Source organism: Hetaerina americana, unplaced genomic scaffold (assembly GCF_022747635.1).
Source record: "Hetaerina americana unplaced genomic scaffold, ioHetAmer1.1.p SCAF_17, whole genome shotgun sequence".
Classification (NCBI taxonomy): Eukaryota; Metazoa; Arthropoda; class Insecta; order Odonata; family Calopterygidae; genus Hetaerina; species Hetaerina americana.
In genome coordinates this window covers 533,179-552,711 of record NW_027286730.1, presented here as the reverse complement: position 1 = coordinate 552,711, position 19,533 = coordinate 533,179, and the positions used below count along the sequence as shown (strand labels likewise).

Here is a 19,533-nt window from a genome sequence, read left to right as displayed (position 1 = left end):
TCTCATCCATCTTTCAAATCATCTCATGCATGATCCATGGTTCCCTTGTCCTTTTCCTATTAACAGTTCCTCTAGTTTCTTTTGCTGCTTTTGATATTCCTCTTTTGATGCACTCTCATTTTCCTTGATATTATTCAGCTTCTTTCCCTCACTCATGATTTTCTCCACAGCCTGCTGATACTCCTTCCATTTCAATACAGTTTTTGCTTCTACATTTCATTTCCTAACCCGCCTCCCCAGCCTAATCTTTTTGAATCGGACGCTACATTTCATAATTACTAAATTGTGACCAGAGTCCACATCCGCTCCCGGGAAGCTGTGATTGATTACGCTGTTCCTAAATCTTAGCTTAACCATAATATAATCTAACTGATATCTTTCTGAGTCCCCTGGCATTTTCCATAAATACCTACGCCTTTTGTGGGGTCTAAACCAAGTGTTGGCGATGATTGAGCCACGTCTCCTGCAGAACTCAATTGCTTTCTCCCCACCGTAATTCTTCGTGCCTTAACCGTGGTCCCCCACCTCATCAGCATCTCTTCCTTTGCCGACCATCGCATTCCAATCCTCCATCACTATCATATGTTTCCCTGCAGGAACGCACGTATATCTTCTAACTGATGGTATACCATATCAACTTCTTCCTCCTTATAATTGCTCAGTGGCATATACGAGTATGGCTGAATAATGATCAAGTTTGTCGGTTCCGCTTTCACTTCGACTATTCTCATTCTATCCGTTGTTTGCTCTATGTTGGCTACGCTACTTCCTACCTTTTTATTCAATATTATGGAAAACCCTCGCTGGCTCTCGTCCCCTCCGCTATATATTACTCTACAACAATCGCTCAATAATTCCCGCTATCCTTCCATCTCATCTCGTGGAGACCTAAAATATCCATTTGTCCTCTTTCCATCTCTCGCTTTATATTCTATAATATTTCTGTCCACAGCATTATGCTAACATTCCAAGTTCCTATTCTAACTAATTCGGTGTTCTTCTTCTGCTACTTTGGTGCTCCTGCTGTCTATATTGCTGATCAGGATAATATGCGGATCCGCTTTAAGGAAGCTCGACTTCATAAAACGGGTGGTAGGGAAATGTAATGGGAAAGTAAAAGAGGAATTCCATGTCCTTCTAATTAGGCTACATTTAGAATACGCCGCAATTGTTTGTAATCCTTGGTAGAAATTGTGGTAAAAAGAGTTTGATAAGGTCCAGAGAAAATCCGCCAGATTCATCAGAATTTTTTACGATAAGGTGACAAATGCGACAGGCCTTCTAGAGGAATTAAACTGGGACCCGTTTAAGGTGGGAAGAGAACAAGCCAGACTATGGTAAAAAAGGATGGGGCAGGAAACAAAACTTAAAACAATAGAGCAGGCGTTTATCTGTCTCCTGGATTTCTGGAATTACCCAGGTATCAATATTAGACATTAATTTGCAAATTTGTACCTGATGATGCCGCAAGTCGGTGAAACACGTTGTACCGTATAATAAAATCTGTGGAAAAGTACGAGTCTTTCTTTCTATTTCAATAATGGATATCAATTACTTCCACGAAGTGAAGCCTGAAACAATAGAATAAAATCATATCATAGGATTACTGCTTTTTTTGGCAACTTAAGTTTTTGGCATTTGGTCTCGTCTTCTACCTGAATATGACAAATTACCACAAAACCTAGGTTCAAATTAATTATTTTATCCAAAGTATGACTGAAAATTTTGTTCAACCTTAGTGCTCCATATACACTTGACTATTAATGCATAATTTGCAATTCTTGCCATGATAATAACACTGACTAATATTGAAACAGTAAAAATATAAGAACGGACCTTAGCTATAATGCGACAACATTCAGACATTGTACATGATATATATTTAAGTCATATCATAATGGCTGTAAAGTATTGGAATCAATTGAAGAAACGCTGTTATACTGTGAACTTCACTAGGGCAATTCTTGATAACACACCCATCCTCAGGTCAGGATCTCAATCCAAATAAATATATAATTACAGTTAGCATACTTAGGTAACCTATATTGCACATTCGATGAAATAACAAAATGAAAATTTGTCAGAAGACTGAATGAGTGGAGTACAGGGCTTGATGGACACTATCAACACTGATCATAAGTTTCCAAACATCATGATAACTGCAAATGAGTCGTAGGTACATGGTTACGACCCAGACACAAAATCACAGTCATTGCAATGGTAGCATCCCGAGTACCCTGAGTCATCTTGAGAGAAATCAAAATGCAATGAAAAATTATTACAGCACCTCATTTGGCAGCCAGCAGGCAGCTTACTCAAACATAGAGAAGAAATTCAAGCAAGCACACTTAACTAGCTCTCTACACTGGGCACAGTGGTACTGCTCTACCATCACTACTTTGCATGGAAAAAATTAATGTGAGATATAATATCAACAGGCCTTGTAGATGGCATTATAATAATAACTCTTTAGGCTGTTATAGTATTTTAAAGGCTTATGTTCGGTGTTTTTACATGTTTATTTTGAATACTAATGGAGAGATAATTGCAGAAAGTTCCATTGGTTCTTCAAAGTTCCTGTAAAAGCAAAAAATTCAAAGCAAATTGTATTCAGCAATATTTTTCAGACATCCATCAATGCTAAAATAGTTTATTATTAAAAAATAAAATGATAAAAATTTTGTTTCGTCAATAATTATTGTACTTTGCCTGGCAATTTTGTTGCCATGTGTTCATGGAACTTTCAAGAAAGGAGAGAGAGTGGGGCATATATGTGGTGGATTTGTTTTCAATCGATAATTTAGGCAATTTAAAGGTAAATTGAACTGCTTTCTGACTCAGTTAACTATAGTGCACAACTTGATAAAACATAGCAGTGGAAAATAAATTAAGAAAATTACAATAATAGCAATATAACGTCCATTGAACTTTCGTAAACAAGGTTGTTTAAAAAATACATTGAAAAAAGCAAGGTACATAGAAACGAAATATACTAAATGGGATCAAATAGATAAGTCATGGAATTCTTGAATTTCAAATTTGAGACTGAAAAAATATCTATAATTAGTGGTTATTCATTATAGTCTTTCATGATTTTTAATAATCACGCTTAAAAAGTAAAATTTTTGCACAAATAAGGAATATTTGAGGCATTAGGTTTTTTTTGATACTCTGACATATGTGCAAAATTCACGTTTTTCCAGAAGTAATGGGCAGTAAATTTGGTTGAATAGCAAATGATATTAAAACATTCGGCCAGCAACTTTCCCAGCCTAGCTAGTAGGCATAAATCAAGTTGAGGTCTGACAACATCATGACTAGTATAAAAAAGAGAGGGCAAATCTACATAATACTCAGTGGAGAAATCTGTCTGGTATTCATTCTAATAAGTTGGAATGTACATTATAATGAGGTGACCACACTGGGGAACCAGAGTGGGCTTGAGAAGAGAGAAAAGTAAAATTAGAAACAACTCAGGTCCAGAAAATCTTTAGTGACATGATAAATGAAACCCAAACTCCTGTAAGCTTTGACAACTATGCTGTTAATATGTCCTTTAAAATTTAACTTGCTGTCAGATAAGATACCCAAGTCAGAACATGCCTCTACTCTGTTTGTAGGGCTTTTACACAAAATGTAATCATACAGAATTAGGGTCCTTTATGATTGTATGTCATGATAGTACATTTGTTAATGTTCAAATTTGTTAAACACCATTTTTCAAGCCTCCCTAAATAACATGTCCACTCAATACTGTCACATGTAGAGTCTATCAAATGAAACATTTTTAAATCATCAGCATATAAGAGGTGATTCATGTGGGAAATACATTAAATAATATCATTTATAAATTATAAAAACAATAGTGGACCAAGATTTGATCCCTGTGGAACACCGGAGTTGGCTTCAAAACTGTGTGAGTTAGCATTTTTAACCTTTACCATAATTTGATGGTCGGTTAAATAGCTATTCAGTCAGTTTAGCATTGATCCTAAAATTCCCAAAGCTTACAATTTTAAAATCAAAAAAGAATGATTCACTGTGTAAAAGCTTTAGCAAAATTCAAATAAACCATGCCTGCCTATATACTCATGCCTATAACTGAGACTATGAAATGTTGGAAGAGCAAGCAATTACTTAAATTGGACATTCCTGACCTGAAACCATATGCTCATCAATGAGGACATTAGTGGCAGTCTTACAGGTACAGTCTTACCTGTAAAACACTTCAGTTCTGACGAACAATTTCATCTCTTCAGAAATAAAAAAACAATGGTAATAATTTTAAAAGTCCATAACCATCAAAGATGATCAATATAACACAATGGATTCAGAGAAGAAGATGCAGCAGTGTTGTTGGATGAGAACATTTCTAGAAGAATGCATATCCCATGTTTTAAAAGCATGCAATTTTGTAGCATTGAAAAGGGACACTGATGTTGAATTTAACAAAAGGGTGACAAACATCTTGATTGCATTGATAGCAGCATTTAAAAAAAACTACAAAAATATTACTATTTCAATGGCAGATGCACACACATAGAAATAAATAAACTAGGATAAAAAATGCCTAAATTCAATTTTAGCATTAAGTGTTGTTGAAAAAAATCACCGGCTATAAGGAGGGGTTGGTAAAAATATCCATATTTTATAGATCTCAATGTGATCACTCTTGAAATGAAATTACAGAGGACAAGCCTGACTTTACAATGTTGGCATTAAGCTAAAGCGGTAAATTATCTGCAGCAAACAAAACTTTATGCATCACCTTATGAATATAAATAATATCAATCATGCAAATGCAATATTTACTACAAGGAGCAATACTTCATTCAGAGAGAATAATACTGAGTAGGACCTTAGCTACCATAAAAATATTTCCAAAGAAGACTTCCAGCATAGAGAAAATAAATGTCAAATCTTATGACAACAACAATAATGGACAAACCCCTGACTGGTGGGTAAAATAGCCAAACAACTCACTGGCAAAATTGGCTATCAGTAGAATTTCTTGTGAATAATTTTTCGCTAAATGATCTGTGAACAAAGACCTCCACGAAATATCAGGGGGGCAAACATTTTTATATTCACTAATTACTGTTTCTATGGAGCACTCTGTGTAGTATTAATTATAAAATAAAGGTTATGAACTTCCCAAAAGTCTTATTTCAATTTATAGGAATGGTAAACATGAGTTATTTAGGAACTTTGAAATTTCAATCAATCTAAATGGGAGGTAATACTACTGCTTCTTTCAAGCTCAGGGCTTCATGATATTGAAGTCACTTGTGCCTTTGGTGTCATGGATTGTGAAGACAGGTTCAATGAACCTGTGCCTTCAGTGAACCATGGAACTGCATATGCCAAAACATTTTTACGTTATAAGGCATTCAGGTGCAAGGTGGTTGACAACTATTTCAGAAATTTTTATCAACTTTTCCCAAAAATATTACTCCAATACAGCCTTTTTCCAGCTCTGGCAATTTTCAGCAAAATTTGTGCATCTATTTTAGATCTGAAGTGAAACGAGGGGAAAATTTTACATTTTCCCATTGAGAGGACTTCTTCAGCAAGGACTCAAAAGTGTCAAGCCTTGATGTGATGAGATAGTGATAGCATGGCCTTGAATAAGCCATTTGAATGCACACATAGATTTATACAATTTTTGAGGCATAGAAAATTCATAATAAGTAATGTAAAATTTTAAAGCATATTTCTTCCAGTCTCAAACATATTTTACATCAAGGATTTCCTCTACGATACCAGTTGGACAACTCAATTCTTTGCAGCAGCATGCAACCTCGTGATTATTATCATCTCAGTGTCGCTTATTATGAAAAATATCTTTCTTTCTTATTGCAGCTTAAGTAATTTTTAACAGTAGGCCAACAAATTAATTACCATCAGCTCCACTTCCCCATCCTTAACACTTGATCCACCCTGAGCTCGGTCAGTAAGAACAGAAAGCACAGCTGGTTTTTCACCCATGAGACCAGCAATGCGTATCCTTGATATCACTGGATAATAGTTTCCAGAAATTGGCTCCAATATTGGGTTTATAAATTCTCCGTTTGGACCTTTTCCAACAAATGTACCTTTCCTCTTCCTTAGAAGCATTTCCCGTCCATTTGAGTCAGTGTAGAAAACTCCATTATTTTGAATGTTTGAGGTAAATCTCATGATGACCTCTTTGCCTATACCATCCCTGTTAAATATAAAATAATTATTATCATATCAAAGAGTGATTAATGATAACATAAACTTATCAAATAAAATTCCCATGGTATAGTGTGATAGCTATAATGTTCATTTTGTTTTAGCTGCACAGAGCAGGCTTCATTCAAGGACAGTCCCAAAAGTAGTAGGACTGAGGCAATTAAAAAATGTTATTGTCAGAATTGATATGTTCACTCAAAAGTCTGCGAAATAACACCCTTGTGTGTCCTTAAACCGCTGCCAACCGGTTTTCCATGACTCATATGCCTCTGGGAAGGCGATGTCGAGAATGCTGCTAAGCTCCCTCGACACAGCCTGTCATAATGCTTCCTCTGAGCCATGGTGATGTTCTTTCAGAACAGATTTGAGGCAGGAGAAGAGGAAGGAGTCTGCTGGGTCAAAAAAACTTGAATCCTCTGACACATGGTCAAGAAGTTCTTCGCAGATCCACGTGCGAGTTTCCTTTTGTTGTTCTGTGAGGACTGGCGGTACCGACTTCCCACACACCTTTCTCATGTCCATGAATTTGGTCACAAGCCGATGCACATCACTTTTAGGGATGCCAAATTCATCAGAATCTATGCGAACACTTAATCTACGACTCTCCAACAAAGCCCTCACTCTTGGAAGGTTTTCATCACTTTTTGAAATCGAAGGGTGTCCTGAACGTTTGGAATCTTCAACATCTTCTCTGCCCTCCAAAAACAATGTTTACCACTTAAAAACACCCAATATATCCATTGTGTTGTCACCATAAGCTGCCTAGAGCATATCATGAGGCTCTTTCCTGGTTTTGCCCAATTCACGCAAAATATGATCGCATAGCGCTGTTCCAATAACCGATTCATGATGGAGTGTAATGAGATCACGTTCAAGAGGTTTTGCAAATGAACTAACTATCTACACTCCACAAAGCCTAGGAACCAACTGCCACCAGCCTCCAGCCTTTCCTGAGACTCCCTTCCCTCGAACCCAGCCAGAGAAACTGCCATCTGTCTACCAACTAAACGTGCCAACATAATTGGCCCAGAATGGCCAAGGGTACAGAGCCAAACTCCCTCTGGTACCTAACAATGCTAAAGGCCACCCTGTCATATCTTCCATGCGTGAGAGTTGAAATTTCAATGAATGGTTTTATTCTTCTTAAGGTTATTACACGAATATAAAAATTCAAAAAATATTCATTAAAGTTGAGAAAAAACTAATATAGCCATTAATGCATTAACTATTTACCCTACTTATTCAATCTGATTAGACTTACAAAAATTCTTTTCAATTTGCTTCACCGAGCATTGAACTAGACATCAAATTCCATTGTCCAAATACTTACTCAATGGGTATTGGTCCAACTACCCAGTTCAATTCAGCATAATTCTTATCTTTGTATACCCTTACAACTTGGCTAGCCCAACTCGAAAACTGTTGATGAACCTCATCCACCAGCTCTCCTAAGTAAAGGGTAGAAAATATTTTTATATGAGATAAAAAAACAGAATACTTTTTCTTTAGTATAGGTTTATACACTCAGTAATTTGATAGCATTGGGATTTGATAAATGAGAGGTGAAATGTAGAAGGCTGAACAGGAAGCCAATATTCAGAAAACCTAGAAAACATTGGCACAAATATGGTGGAATTCTTTCATAGACAGCTATGACAGAGATGGCACTGCAACGTTAAAGACCCAGGATCCAACCAGAATATTTTATGAAGTTATCCAGGAATGATAATGATGCTAGTCAATGCTATAAAATTATTTACCATGAGAAAAATAGATACCTTGCAAATAATCACTGGATAAATATATCAATGAAACCAAAATTAATGATATACCATTATCTCATGCAAAATTAGTGAAAATATGTCTGTTTATTTTTGCCAATTCTGTACCTAAGCTTTTCAATTAAGCATGCACAACATCATTTTATACAATTGTATGATGAATAAATTTTATTTTCTACACATTTTTAGTTCTTTTAACAGCTTTAATTATCCAATGAAGTAAACATTAAAAGTGTTTAACCATTGCACAGATTAACTGATATGCTGGCAAAATATATTGTTTTCTGTAATTTATGCCAAAGTATCTTTATATTGCTGGCAGTACAAATGAAACTGATGGTGTTGGTCAAAGAAAGTTAAGTATTTACCTACTGGTGTATACAAGGTTCTAATTAGGCAATTTTCAGCTCATGTGGAATTTTTTGAGGCAAATTAACCATCTAAATAGGGAACTTGGTGCACAATAAAACTGCTCAATAAAATTAAATGTCTTGTTAGTATGAATCAAAAATGCATGCAAAAAACCTGTGATACAATTATGAACACCATCGATGGATCCTATGCAAATGAAATCTTTATGAAGAGAATACATACTCTTGTATTCTTACTTTGGTCATTGCATTGGTTATCACTAGCTGTATAATAAGTTTAGAAAAAGAGACATGGAGAAATGTTTCATTTCATCATTATTAAGAAATATGTACAGCATTTTTGGTGCAAATACTTCCTTAACATCTACATTAACTTACTCTACAAATCAATGCTTTAAAAACTTGCAGATTTCAGTGTACATTGGAATTCCACTTTTCTTACTAAATCCTGCACAATAATTAACTCAGTCAATGAATATTTTATATTGATTTAGACATATAACAACTGAAATATTTATCTTAAGCAAGTCGATGATGTGTATGCCATACTCTAAGCTCATTTCTGTAAAGAGTCCTGCAGGCATCCTAATTATATTTAATATATAGTAATATATATATATATATATATATATATATATATATATATATATATATATATATATACATATATATACCACCTGATCTATGTGTTGAAAACTACACTGGTGGTATTATATATATATATATACCACCTGATCTATGTGTTGAAAACTACACTGGTGGTATTATATATATATATATATATATATATATATATATATATATATATATATATATATATATATATATATAATACCACCAGTGTAGTTTTCAACACATAGATCAGGTGGATAAGTGAGGGTAGATTTCACCTAGTTCTAAGCCCAATGGCATTCACACATCAGGGTAGGGGGCTAATTCCTTTTCCTGAGATGTTTATGGTTTCCCAGGAAGATCTAGAGCCCAAAAATTAACTCAGATTGAGTAAAGTATCCAGGGAAAGTCCCTCAAGCAGGCCAGGGAATTGAACCTGGGCCCTTCAGTCATTAGTCCAACATTCTTCCCCCTGATAACATGTCTCTCTAATTATATATATATATATAAATAAAATTGCTCAGAAAAATAAAATAAATATTGAATAAAAGACACTTTTGGACATTTAAGTGTTAGAAATTATAAAGAAATAATATCAGCTTGGGTACTTGTCTAATGCACATCTGCTGAATACAATTCACTGTGCAATACACATTTCACATTGACAGGAATTTATGAGAATCAAAGAAACTTCCATTTCATCCTACATTTTTATCAAAAATAAACAATATTTACTACCAAAACTGAAACATCAAAACTCTTGCAGTGATTGGAAAAGCTACTACTCTAATGTGGCTATCTTTACATTTCATACGACAATTTTCATCCCCATATAAAAGAAGTTTGCAGTTTTTTCCGCCCAAATTGGGATTTTGACAATATATTTAATTCTAGTTGATAATCTAGCATTTTTCTTGCATCTAATAGAATAAAAACTTGAACTCTCACTATTTCTGTGACCTCCAAACTTTTGAAAATAAATATCACCAACATTTGTATCATCCTTTATTTTTAATTACATACCAAAACTACTTTTTCAGCACTTTATTTAATTAAACTTTACTTTATAATAAATTTAATTTTTTCATAGTGCAAACAGTATAATTTTATGTAGATTCTGGCTAATTGTACTGTTGGGAGTCCACTTAAGTGACGACAAATTTTGATTTTGCCATTTGTCAAGTGCACAAAATGGATAACGAAAAGGTGTTAACCATAATTGCTCATATTGCTTGGGGCCAGGTATTGTATGAATGAATGTACTTACTAGGAAACATTGCTACCAAGGAACATCCTAACTAGGGTCCACTGTATATATGAATATATAAAGCATTCCTACTTAAGAAGTTATAATTCAAAATTTTCAGTGTTAGGCCTCATTTATTTAATTTGCCGCACCTGATTACATTCACAAATTTTTAATATTACCACTGGTATTCAACCGAAGAGATATATTTCATTTAGAAACCATGGAAAAAGACTTTTTTCAAATTATTTTTGTATATTCCCCAAACCTCGAATTTACACTTTTTTTACTGGCCTTTTCAAATATATAGGGAAAGTTTTCACCACATTTTCAAATAGGAATAGTCTATAAATCTGATGATATGGGTGCACATAACCATCTTTTCTAGACTAAGATTTCATGGTGCATTAAAAAATCATATTACCTCTATATGCTTTAGAAGTTATTTGTTTAATTAATTTAAATAATTGAGGAATGAAGTTGTCTACCGGTTAGGTCAGTTTCTTGGAAAGAAGAGGGGAGAGATGGGCATATAATTGCTCATCACAAAGTGTTGCATTGGGACCCGCTAAGTGCCTTCCAATCTTGATTAGCTCTAGCTAAAAGTCAAATTTCCCCCTCTCAGCCTTACACTTCTAAAACTTCAAGTGGTGTTTGATCCCTTTCCTAGAAGATATCTGCCATAAAATCTAAAATTGCCTTCCAACTACACTCAAAACGACCTTTAACACACCCCTTACTCTCTCTAAACTCTTTGCTAATTGGTAATCAAAAGATGGTAAACGAATCCAATGGTTCAACCTACTCAGTTGCATCTATGCCATGATCAGACTCTATGAAGCGTCAAAACCAAAACAACACAGTACTTCCATTTGTTTTCTCTTTCCTCAACCACCGCCTTTCACTTCCCACACAGCCACCCCCACCCCAAGGGTAAACAAATCCAATGTTTCTAAGTAACCATCCGCTCCTAGCCCCCCCAATAAACCAGGACCAGACCCAATGCTTAGCCGTAACCAAGGCGCCACCACCTCTTCTCCCTTTAGCCAAAAAAGCCACGACCATTGACTTTGAAGTCCTAGATAACCCCCCCCCCCCCACCTCTACTTCCCCGATTCTCTGTCTATTGGGTATAAATTCAGCAGCTGTGTGCGTCACTTGTACCTGATGATGCCGCAAGTCCGTGAAACGTGTTGTACTTTGAAATAAAGTCTGTGAAAAATTACAAACTCTTTACATGGACAGTATATATTGATTCAGACATATAAAGCCTGAAGTATTTTTCTAATCCATGAGGTGTATGCCATACTCTAAACTCATTCCTTCAAAGACTCCTGCAAATATTCGAATTATGTAACCACCATAATAGTTTTCAACCCATAGGTCAGGTGGATAGGTGACGCCTAGTGCTAAGCCCGATGGTATTCACATATCAGGGTATGAGAGCCAGATCCTTTCCCTGTAATGTTTATGGTTCCCAGGGAAGTTCTGGCACCCAAAATATCAGCTTTATTAAAGTTGTAGGAGAATGAGGGAATCGAACCCATGACCTTCAGTCAGTAGTCCACATTCTACTCCCTGGAATACCATGTCCCTCCAACTATATATGCAACAATAAAATTGCTCAGAATAATAAAATATTTCAATGCAACAATTTCAGAGTGTAAAAATCATTCACCTTGACTGGGATTTGAGGCATCCTATTCGCCTCGGTAGCTTAAGTGGCTAAGGCACTCGACCGGATATTGAGGGATCTGGGTTCGAATCCCAGTCAAGGCGAATGATTTTTACACTCTGAAATTGTTGCATTAAAATGCACATTAGCGGATGACTCCGTTAAAAGTTACTGTTGCGGCATCTCCCGCAGTTTCTTCAGAATTTAATAAAATATATATTGAATAAAAGAAAACTTATAATATTAGTGTGTTCATAATAACAAAGAAACACTTTCAGTCATGGTAGATGCCTGAAAAATATCTGCTGAATATTATTCACTTTGGAGTCCACATTTTGCAGTGATAAGAGTTTATTAGAAACAAAGAAACTTTCCCTAATCCTACATTTTTATTCATAATCAACAATGTATACTACCAAAAACTAAAGTACTTCAACTCTTAAAGTGACTGGAATATGTCAGTCATATGACATTTCTGTCCATCTATTGGAGAAGTTTACAATTTTTTCAGTTCAAATTGGGCTATTAACCCTTTTGCTGTGGGTAAGCACCTCTTCTTCTTTGTGGTGCACTATCATTCTTTGAAGTTTTATAAAAATTACATCCACCAAAATTAATTAATAAAAATTTTCCATTACATAAACAGTGCATCAAGATTACTTTTATTTTACCACCAATGATTCTAAGCACAAATTGTTTATATTATTTATTTTATTACACCCAAGATAGATATTTTATTTAAAAAGCATGAAAATAGACTCTTTTGGACAACATATTTTCTCCAAACCTTAAGTGCACACATTTTTACTGGTCTTTTCAAATACATAAAGTCAAGGTTTCATGAAAGGAATAATCTATCAATCTGGTAAACATTACCAGTTTTACTACACTATGATTTCATGGTATATTAAAAAAAACATATTACCTCTATATACTTTAGAAGTCACTCGATTAATCTTGGATTTCATTGGTACGGCATCGGTACCATTAGGTCTGAAGATGTATGCCCCAGAGGCTCTTTTGGCAAAAATGGAGTTGTCCCCAGCCATGGATTCATAATATAAGATTTCCTGCTTAATTTCCGCCTTCAAATCTCCACGCTCAATCAACTCAATCAATCCACTCTTGGCTCCTATGCCAACTTTAAAATCCTAAAATATAAAACACATCAGCCAATGTATCATGTAAAATTATCCAAACAACTAATCACACAAAACACTAAACATATATACTAAAAGAGTATTTATGATAGCTACCCCTGATCCAATTTTGATAATGTTTCCACGTCCCTGCTTAAGCTGCTTCTGATTGCCAATAATTTCAAACTGTTCAATGACTGTGTTCAAATTATTTCCTTGACTTATATAATATGACTTAAATCCTGCTGGTGGCAACAGTTCTGCTTGAAATACTAACTCATTAACTGCTGAGCTAACGCGCCCAGGAATTTGGAGGACTTCCTGTGGTATGGGGACAACCTGCACTGTAAGCTCAGCACCTAGAAATCAATATTAAAAGGAAACACTAGTTACCAGATATCTGCAGAAACTAAAACTTAATGTGACAACTGATATGTTTTAATGACTCTATTGCAACAGTTACTTTAATCCATAAACACACGTATTACCATTTGGATCCTTAACAATGTATGAAGCTCCTGAAACTGGAACACGTACAGTATGGTTCACAATTTTACTTAAAGGATTGTAGACAATGACTGTGAAAGGGTCTGATCCCTCTGACACTTCACACTGGCTGATATTCAGCAAGAGGCAAGATGAAATGCTCACAGTTGGAGGAGCTTGAGCTGCTCCAATTCCAATTTCTTCAGAACTATCAGAAACTTCATCCACGTCAACATCTTTCAAAAGACCATGTTTTCTATTTTTTGTAGCCGGGTTCATCAATTTCCTGAAAAATTCAAGGGAAACCTAAGAGTAGTACATAGTACAGATCATACATTAATGATGCAAATACAATGGCTACATAGTTATTAGGGAAGGAGACATAGAGCTGAAATCATTTTCAGAATCAAAGATTGCAAAGACTAGGATAATATTGAAGCCCTTGGGAACCATATTGATGCAGAGCTCATGACCATGACTGAACCTGGACATTACATCATATTGGTGCAGATGTTCATGACTATGATTGACCCTAAACATGAAGACACGGAAGGAGCCTACAAAGGCATTATGGGAGTACATATTATGAAAATGTAGAGAACATTTTTACAAGTAATTCTGGAAACTGGAATGCAAGTAACATCATTAAAGATGTTACTCATAACAACACCACATATTAATTACTGCATCTTTGCTTGGATACTCACTGAATTGCTGCAGAAGTTATAGCACTACAGTCTTCAAAACCTTTAGAAAGAATACGAGCATAATCACAAGCAACAACTTGTTTTTCAGTCCCAGTTATGGCATCATGATGTTGCATAACTCCCATAGCTTCCCTCATGGAGTTCAAATTTACTTGATCTTCTGGCCCAACCTCACCAAAAACATACAGTTGCTTGCAAACCTAATGAAAACATAATTACATAACACAATTAGGGAAAAAATTAAAATAAAGAGAAAACCTTCATAGTTCTTCATGCACACAATATCTCTTTGTTTTATGCTTATTTTTTTAAGGTAATCTACCAGTTAAGGTAGGTTTTTGGATGGACACAACTACCAAATAAATATTTTGTGACTCCTAACAAAACACAAAATCCCACATCCTACTCTACATCAGGTCCCTCTTCAGCTCTGAGTACTTCCTTCCTCCCTTCATCCCGTCCAACATCCCTATCCTGCTCCTGCCTTTTCCTCGCTTGCCTAACATTCTCCCCTCTATTACAGTCTTCAACATCCCACTCCCGATCAATATGCCCTTCATCCATTTTTCCTGCCTCCATAGGATTTTTATGCTTATATTATGCTACAATTAATTTCACTGGAAACAGTTATTCAGAAGTTTTTCCTTAAATTGTGGTGAAATTTCTTTTTAAAACCTTTGACCCGTGATACAAATTCTTTATTACAATTGAACTCAATAATTTTCAATGTCATAATTTTTGAATGGCCTTTTGATATTCATAGATGTTAACAATATTAATGTAAACTTCAAATTGAAAAATTCACTATTTAAGAGATATGTGTACAGTTATTGGCTCTCTACCCACTGGACTAATATGCCAGACAAAATGTGAAATAAAATACCAATTGGTGAGGATTGAACATTGAATCAATTAAACTTTAGCAGTAAAATTTTAAGACTTAGGTGAACAGGAGCTTTGCCAAAAACTTCATTGTGAAAATTTTCATGGTCATAATATGCTCTTTTTAAAAGGCAGCAGCTACTTTTAAAATGGAAATATTTAGAAATATGACTCCATTTACATTTACTTAAGTCAACTTTACCTGTAAGAAGTTATTCCCAAGACGCTCAAAATATTTAAGAGCAGGGCGAGATGTGTAATAGCCAGTCCAATATGTATGAGGATCACTTGCATATGGAAAGAAGTCATCAGATTTTTCTGGCCAAGTAATATTTGCATCATTCAAAGATTTTAAATAGCATGACGGTGTGGAATAAAATACATTCACCTTGCTTCCTTCAGTTTCTTGCCTCTCATTGATATATCTACAAAAAGGGAAAGACACAGAACATAGATGAAATAAACATGTCTATCCTGACAGTGATTTCTTCCCCAATGAATTGATCATAGTAAATTATGCTAACAATTATTACTCAGAATAAAAAACTATTATGTATAATAATGAATGAAAACATTTTGCTGTTGAAACTGCAATAATAAAATGCCGTTTCAGCACCACTGATAATGTAAATTAAGTTTTAAAGTTATCAGAAATTGTTTGGGAAATAAAATTTTCTGACCAAATGACATTTATTTTGAGCATAATTTAAATATTTCAACTTAATGAATGTTGGACAGTTTTGTATTTTGTCCAGTTTCATGAATGGAAAAGCTTCCATCAATCAGCACAGTCACAAACTAATAAAAAATTATGAAAAAATATAAATATAGGTTGATGCAAACAAAGTTGTAAAATTACAAGCAAGCTATTTGGCTGTAATTTATATTATCCAATAAAATGTAAAAATGAGATAATAAGGTTAAAACACAAGATATTTGGTAATAAAATACTACCAAAAAACCCAATTACAAGTAGTAAGCAAATTAAAAACCCAATTACAAGTAGTAAGCAAATTATACCCACTGAGATTCAAACCACTCTCTTTCTCATTTTCAATGTGAAAGAAAGAAAGAGAATCCTGGTAAGGTAATTTGGTTGACCATCATTCTTCACATGGCTTGAGTAAGAATTTATGACACCAATTCCAGAAATATAATTCAAAATTATTTATGATCACCTATATATTGATGACATTGTGCTGATGACAATACTTTGGCGCAAAAATGTCAACATCTAGAAGATGCAAAGGTACGATCTAGCACTACCCAAAGACAGGCTTAGGAATGGTTTGATATCAATCATTTACATTTCAATGCTAACAAAACTCAGCATATTGTATGCAGTCTTAAATAAAAAATAGGTGATATTGAAATTGCTAAAATACTAGAAATTTATTGATACAAAACTTAAATGGGAGACCCAAATGAGTCTGATCTGTTACAAACTGAGTAAAGCTGTTTATATGTTAAGAAAGCTCAACTTTCTCCTTCCAAATGAGTATCTTTTAACACTTATTCATGCCTTCTTTCAATGCCATTTGAATTGTGGTGTTGAGTTATGGGGTCATTCCCCACATGTTAAACAAATTTTTCTACTACAAAAGAGAACAATTCACTCTCTTGCTAATATGCCACCATGTGATTCCTGCAAACCTTTTTTTATTAGATATGGAATCATGACTGTATTTAATTTACATATCTTTAGAGTCTGAATCATGTGAAAGTTAATCTAGAAGTTTGCCAATTAAGATCTCACATCCATACCCCACAAGAGGTAAATCGAATCTGAATGCTACTTATTGTAGATTATCATCAACTTATAACACATTTCATAATATGAACATACGACTGTATAACTATTAGCCTACTCAGTTGAAATTGGACTGAATGCAGAGTTTCAAGAATAGGGTATACACCTGGTTACTTGCTCACCCACTTAACTCTTTGGATGAATTCTTCTGTGACGATCTTCATCACATTTAAGAACTTATGTTTATATATTAAGTAATATTTATACTGATGATATTTACAATGGTTGTACCATTTTTCAAAATGAATAAAGTTATTATTATTATACCGTTCAAAAAAACCTAACTTGGGGATTAAAATCGGAAATCGGCAGCAAATTTCACTGAATTGAAAACTAAATTCAGAAATTCAAAATATTGTATCCCATAAATTTTAGGTATTGCCAAGACCAAAAATTATAATATGTTTACTAATTTTCTTGACAGTGGACATAATCAATTCATTAATGAAAATAACAAATTACATTTAGGAAGCATTTCCACTTTCACCTCAATAAGGTGATCACTAATTTAGGAAAATCAAGAAAATGTCTGGATCTAAACAACTTCTTCAAAATATCAGGAAAAATTAGGGAAAAATCTATTTTTGCCAGACCTCTGGCATAAAAAATATAATATGTTGCCATTAAACATTGTGCATCTTTGCATATTATAAGAAAAGTCACATATTCTACACAGCCAATGATAATGCACAAGCTCACACAAATTTCCAGCCCCTATATATGAGCAGGGTTCACCAAGCAACAACCCTTTATACTGGAAAAGAAAATACTTTGTTCTTCCATATGTATTTTAATATTCACGACCTAGGTTTCGACTTACTAAGTCATCATCATCACTTTGCAAGTGAAAACCTAGGTCATGGATAAAAAAATATATGTAGAAGAACAAAGTATTTTCTTTTCTGATACGGATCGCTTCGCACACAAAGTGATGCCTCAAACCACTCCACCCCTTTTTACAGTAGAAAGAGAAGTTTATTTTTCTTCCTTTGATGGTCTCACTTTCAAAGCAGCCTCTCGTTTCCTTTCTTTCATTATCTTTATAGGTCACCTCAGTGACCTAATTTGATGAAGAGCTACCTTATACCTGGATAATTCTGGAAAATATGAATCAATTACCTATAGACTAAACCCAAATTTCCTCTATTAGTTATCGCATCAGGAATGTCAGTGTATCACAATGTTCCAGCAAACCCAAAGGCATTGGTGTAAACATCATTTATCCAGATTTTTAGCTAATTTGCTAAAATTTACCGATTCCCTATATTCCTGTTCGACAAAAGTTCCATGGTTTTCCAGGCTATCGGTACTGTCATCAAGACGCAAGGGGGACTATTTGTGCAGCATATTCTCTTCTATTGATATATCCAGATAAACATTACACCAGCTCAAACAAAAAAGGGAGTATCTTTGATTTTGGTAATACTTATGACAAAATGAAAGAATAGTGTGTATATGAATAATAATAGTGTGTACATTCAAACTCCACAATCTGAGCTGGACTTGATAAATGTAGCTGGAAAATTGTAGCCCAAAGTCCAAATCAAATATTGGGAGAAACCAGAAATAACATCAGAGATGAATAATATAGTCATATTAGGTAAAAACATCTTGACAATACATTAGATGCTTTTAATTTAGAAAAAATTATACATGCTTCTAAATTCTATGTTGCTAATTTTTCCGGCAACATCTTTTAAAATTCAACATGCCAACACTTTACGTAGCAATTTTTGCCACTCACCTAATGGCAATATTTATGATTTAATCTTACCTAATTAGTTTGTCCAAGTTTGTGAACCACATATTGGCATCCTGGTATTGGAAATCTTCACCCATAGTCATCACAATATTATTTGTTGCATAATGACCTGACTGGTTTACTGCATATGCGAGGAATGTTTTCACCTACGGGCGATAAAACTAGTAAATATGTAAGAGAAACATAATATGTATTTACCTAATAAGTTTATCCAAATTTGTAAATCATGAGTTGGAATCTAAGTAATTAAAGTCTCCTCCCATTGTAACAGCAACGTTATCAGTAGCATAATATGCTGATTCAGTTTGAACATAAACAATGAATTTTGACACCTATTGCAGCAGTCGTACAGGATATTCACACACACATCCAAAAGCAGTCATAGTACCCACAGCGTAAAAGTAGAGGAAAAGAATTATCATGTAAAAGAGTAGTATGTAAAGCATTAAGAAAACAAAAAAATGGGAGCTTTTCAAATTTCACATAAGTTAATTCACATATTTCTGAGTATTTTTTAAGTTCCAATCTCACAGAGGGTATGAGAATTATGCTAAAATTTGTGATTGTAAATATGTATGCTACTTTTATCCATTATGTGAATTTCAAGCTGGTGTCAATTCCTGATATTTTAATAAGTTTATTACAAAGCTTAGCAGAGTGTGGCAATATGAAACAACATATAAGTTAGCTCAAACGTTTTGATTAATGATTGTCCTAAAAAGCAAATTGTATAATTTAATCCATGTTTAAAATGTTAAAAGCATCTGGTCAAAACCTACCCCGGGCTCCTACAGTAAGCCCTCATATAGCACAAATTCATACAATGTGATTTCACTAAGAAAATGT

General features: G+C 34.3%; 1 protein-coding gene across 1 annotated transcript in view; it reads right to left on the bottom strand.

Annotated features, from left to right (window-relative positions):
- The window catches only part of LOC139687149 (lysosomal alpha-mannosidase-like), a 54,923-nt gene that overhangs the window by 10,224 nt on the left and 25,166 nt on the right, over positions 1–19,533 (bottom strand). The window contains exons 7-14 of the mRNA XM_071584282.1: positions 18,700–18,833; positions 15,318–15,540; positions 14,234–14,433; positions 13,529–13,812; positions 13,158–13,399; positions 12,827–13,052; positions 7,547–7,664; positions 5,902–6,205 (exon numbers count right to left, since the gene is read on the bottom strand). Coding sequence (XP_071440383.1) covers positions 5,902–6,205; positions 7,547–7,664; positions 12,827–13,052; positions 13,158–13,399; positions 13,529–13,812; positions 14,234–14,433; positions 15,318–15,540; positions 18,700–18,833 — 1,731 coding nt within the window. The remainder of the gene's footprint in view (positions 1–5,901; positions 6,206–7,546; positions 7,665–12,826; positions 13,053–13,157; positions 13,400–13,528; positions 13,813–14,233; positions 14,434–15,317; positions 15,541–18,699; positions 18,834–19,533) is intronic.